We start from the raw sequence: 4,984 nt of genomic DNA, 5'->3' as shown, positions 1-4,984 counted from the left end.
GTGTCTGAATGCGCAAGTGTGTGTAATTTATGTAAGTTTGTTTACATATGTGTGCCAGAGTGTACGTTCAAAGGAGGGGAAAGGAGCAATGATGGCACAGACCAGCTGTTGGGGCAGGGCAATTTTGCACCAGGGCACGGTATCTAGTTACGCCCCTAGTTATCACAAGATAATGAAATGTAATTCCTTTTTGCCTGTTAAGCCAGCTTCTGCTCTAATTTAATAAATCCAATTAATGGCTAATAGACTGGTTCTTTATTGGTTTAGTCTCTTTGTCATTCAATTTGAGTCTACAAACTCAGTAATTGTTTTAATGTATTTCTATACATGATATGATAACCTTATATGAAGTACAATGTGAAATTATATGCAGCATGTTAACTGATGATTACATATTTGGATTATTGAACATTTTGTTTTTCGCTATGATGCCTTTATATTTGTCTGTTGGAATTGCATAGTCACATTTTTATCATAGTCAAGAAATAATAACAACTAAAAGTTTTGTATAACGTTTCCAATTGCCAGGGTACTAAAGTAATTGATAAATGTGTGCACTTAATTTCTTTATTTATACTGTAATAATGCATGTTGTAATTCTAATGAATACACTGAAAGTGTGTAATTTTCAAAGTGCATGTTGTACTGGCAAAGCACACTGGCAATGTTTTCTAATCCAAGCCATCAGAACATTAGTTCACAGTCAGTGGGCTAGCATTTACTTTCTCGACCCTTTGTCTGAGTCTGGAGTATTAGCCGTACCCCGCCTCTTGATATTTAATTGGTGCAGGGGGGTTGAACAGGGCCGAGTTCTTTTCACCTAACACTTGCCCAGCCCATGTCACCAGTTACCAGGCTCTCAATAAGTAGAGCTCCTATCTCAAGCTGAGCAGAGCATCCTAAGGCAGGAGAAAGCCCCAGCAAGAACAGATCTTGTGTCGTGCACTGTGCTTATCGCCAACTGATAAAATGGTAGATGCTTTCTGTGCCACCTGGAAACTGGTAGACAGCCAGAACTTTGATGAGTACATGAAAGCCTTGGGTATGTGCTGCATCGGTTAAGCTGCAGATTTGTGATGTCCGCTGTGTCTATTCATGCATTATTTAGGCTGCAGCTTCCTGTAAGCCAGCAAATCTATAAACTAAATCTTTTTCTGCACCTGCTTTGTGTAAGCATCTCTAGAAGTGAAAGGGTTTTTATGGCTAACAGATCAGTTTGACTGCTGTTTTAGATGCATTTCCACTTTTAGGATTCTGGAAAAAATGTACAATGGCACAATGTAAGTAATTATTGCTTTCCGGTGCCAGACTATATTCTTTGGTTTCAATGTTAGTGCAAGTGGCAAGTTGTATTTCAGTTTCACGACTGCTTTTTTGCTGGAATGAAAAGTCACTGTGCTGTGTTTATTGGCTTCTGCAGGAGTTGGCTTCGCCACCAGACAAGTTGGAAATGTCACCAAACCTACCGTCATCATAAGCAAAGAGGGCGACAAGGTGGTGATCCGGACACAGAGTACCTTCAAGAACACAGAGATCAGCTTCAAGCTGGGTGAGGAGTTCGAAGAAGCCACAGCAGATGACAGGAACTGCAAGGTGAGCAAAACAAATTTAAACCCAAATACAAAATATGCTTTCCAGTCTCTTTTTATGCTGTTATCATAATTATGGAAAAGTTAGGGGCCAATATCCTATACATTGTATAATATCAGAGAAGCATGAGCGTGCCTAAAGCCACTTGCCTCTCAGTGAATGTTATTGAAAAGGTTAAACATTCTAAACAAGAATCTTATCTGTATATACCGATCTGTAGATGAATACAGGAATAGTTGGATATTCAGTAAATAAACCTTGGGGTGAGAGGAAGAGCTTTGTTTCCTCTGGAGGCATACAAACGGTTAAATGTTGGCCAGAAGATGCTGATCAGTGTGGGAGTACAGTACGCATGCATGTGTGGGTGCCTCAGATTAATAGCAATGGAAATGTATCAAGTTGTGTTGTTTATTCGCTAAACCTTCAGATGAAATGTGGCAGAAGAAATGTGTAATCCCCCTGCATTTATAGTAGGGACAATGTTGCTCTTGCTATACTGTTTAGTGAATAAAGCCCAATGACTCCGTTTGTACACCAGCTTCATTTGAACCAGACCAAAACAAAAATAGTTTTAAAGTTACTGTCTGTTATCTGTAAATATCTGTAGCAACATGTGCAAATTACTTATTCCTTATTAGAATATTTAATATAATTTCTCGTGTGTTATATGTTATATGAAATGTCAGGGATACAACCACTTTCAACAATTTCTGAATGGTCATGTGCTAATAATGATCTATTTCATATTATATGATGCACAGATCAAATAATATTTTGTTGATTAAATGATGGCATTGCATCCTTATATAATGCCACGATCATCACACCTCTCTGTGATCTGATAAATCTTGATTGTTTCTGTCGTTAACAGTCTGTTGTAGCCCTGGAGGGGGACACACTTGTGCACGTTCAGAAGTGGGATGGGAAGGAGACCAAGTTTGTGAGGGAAATCAAAGATGACAAGATGGTTATGGTAAGTTTTATGTGTCATCAGTGAGTGGCCTTACTCAATGGAGAAATACCGCATTAACTTATGGTGCACCTATACTTAACTAATCATGACATGTGCAGAACCTGGACAAAGCAATTGGGTCTTTCATTTGTTCTGGTGGATACGTCAGAAAGCCTGTAGAGTATGAGTACATTCAGTAACCTCAAATTTAGTATTTTCTACGTACAAGTTTAGTTCCGGGGAGACCTACGAGTGCCAAAAGTGGGGATTAGTGACAAGTTTTACCAATTAGAAGATTCTAATTGGTCCTTTAAACATGTAAGGGAAAACGTTGTTTAAGGGATATCCTTTACCCCAAAACAAACCTTAGACACCTTAGACACCTACACTGGCAAGGGGAAGTTGAAGCCTTGTATTTTCTAACTCTGATGTCCCCTTATGTGCTTGCTCCAGGGTTTTCAACAACTCTAGGTGAGCTATATCTCCGACAACCCCTACTAGTTTTATGTGCCCTAGTCTTCATCCACTTGCTCATTAACACAGAATAAAACACTAGATACAAAATAAAACCCAAGAGTAAACCGCACTCAAGATGTAAGTTAAACTATTTCACCACATTTGTTGACATGATGTTACATGCTGTAGGGTGAGTTTCTTCCATAAAAAGGATTTGGCTTAGTACAAAATATAGTTCAGTTGGAGGGATACATCTTACAGATGTAAAAATGTTTCATCTCATCTACAACTCTCGGTCTTTAATAAACTTCTATCGTATGTGAACATTTTGGAATTTTGTATTTTTAAATATAAAAAAAAAAAATCCATTAGTTTACATTAGCTAACCTGAAGGACATTTTGTTGCATTTTTTTTTTCATTCTAAATGGATCTCATTGTTTGCTTTGGTCCTAAAACTATGTATATGCAACAGTTTCAGTAAGAATCGAAGTTTACAAATGCGATAAGACAGCAACTCATTTTGCTACATGAAAATAATATTAAGACGTCTAAAAACTTTCACATCTTGTGCCGTTTTTGCATTCCAGGGTGTTTTATCATTTCACTAATGGCATGTGTTGATCTCTTTTTAGACTCTAACTTTCGGCGACATTGTTTCTGTCCGTCAGTACGAGAAGGCATAGAGTTTTCCTTATCCTCTTTAATTTGGTTTACAATTGCTTTTCATGGAGGGACAGAAGAACCTACGATTGGCAACTTTGGATCTCATTTGTCCTCGGCCATGACAGTAAATGAGATGCCCCTGATCTTTTTATACTACCAAATTCATACTCTGTATTTCCACTTTTTAATAAAGAGATACAGAAATATCTATTTTTTTGGTCCAGTTATTCATTATTGGTATGCAATCACTACAGTTTTACTCTTATCTAATGAATATTGCCTTAAAGTATTACAGCAAGGGACTTAAACCATACCATACCATTATAATGCAAAATTCTGAATTCAGATAAAACGTATGAAAACATGCTTTTTTATTAATTAAAAACAAGAAAAAACAACCTGTGCGTCCCAGTCTCGAGAAAGCAAAGCAGTACATGAAATGTGTGTCTTTGTTATAGGCAGGAAAGCTTAAATGGTAGAGTAGGTAGGAGGGGAGTCATTATGGTACATTTTGCACAAGAATGTATTCCTGCTCACACGCTGTGAGCAGGATCATCATTAGAAATCATGGGGCCCAGTACAAAGAAAAGAGCCTGCCTCCGAGTCTACTAGCACAAATAATCGCTAGGCAACTACAAGCAATTGCAAGCACAAAACAAATTGAATAGACAGCAGAGACACTTTGCTATTTGCTTCTGGAATTTAATGTTTCTTTCATGCTCTTCTAGATATACACAGAAATTTCGTGAAAGTACAGATAGTGTACTATGAACATAAATGGTAAATATCAATAATAATAGGCAAACTGAGTACGGATGAAACACTTCATGGTGCTTTAGTCTTCTGAGCTTCACTTACAAGAAGAGCCTCACCGACTCTTATTACAAGTATTTAAAAGCTGTATGCTTTTTTGATACAGCCTCAACAATATATGTGTCTGAAAATGAGGGAACATATTTTACTGGTATAGGTGACGAGAGAACAAGAGGATGTCCTTTTGCTATTATACCTAATGTAAAGACTCCAGCCTTAATCGATCCTTAGGCCATGTGGCTACACCATGCATGTTAATTTAATTCACTGCTTATTAACCTCTACCACATCTGCTGGGAAGCTGTCCCACTGTATCACTAGGCTATTGGCTAGGGTTACCTCCACCACATCCCTGGTCAGTCTAAAGTTACCAGCTTTTCCTTATTGTTATATGCAGTGGGGTAATGTTTTGGGGATAAGCTCATCAATTACCCTCATACCAAAATGTTGTGGTTTGCAGTTTACTGGCAAAAATTAGATTTTTCAGCAAAAAAAATTTGAAGGTTAAG

The 4,984-nt window shown here is 37.7% G+C and overlaps 1 protein-coding gene across 1 annotated transcript; it reads left to right on the top strand.

The window, feature by feature from the left end:
• Positions 1 to 904: 904 nt before the first annotated feature.
• Positions 905 to 3,872, top strand: FABP7 (fatty acid binding protein 7). The gene is made up of 4 exons (XM_053459022.1): positions 905 to 1,042; positions 1,421 to 1,593; positions 2,462 to 2,563; positions 3,632 to 3,872. The coding sequence occupies exons 1-4, from the start codon at positions 970 to 972 to the stop codon at positions 3,680 to 3,682; spliced, it is 399 nt and encodes a 132-aa protein (XP_053314997.1). The 5' UTR covers positions 905 to 969; the 3' UTR covers positions 3,683 to 3,872.
• Positions 3,873 to 4,984: the final 1,112 nt, after the last annotated feature.

The sequence above is a fragment of the Spea bombifrons genome, chromosome 3, assembly GCF_027358695.1.
Source record: "Spea bombifrons isolate aSpeBom1 chromosome 3, aSpeBom1.2.pri, whole genome shotgun sequence".
Classification (NCBI taxonomy): Eukaryota; Metazoa; Chordata; class Amphibia; order Anura; family Pelobatidae; genus Spea; species Spea bombifrons.
The sequence above is the reverse complement of the archived record's forward strand: the minus strand, read 5'-3'. Positions and strand labels throughout refer to the sequence as shown.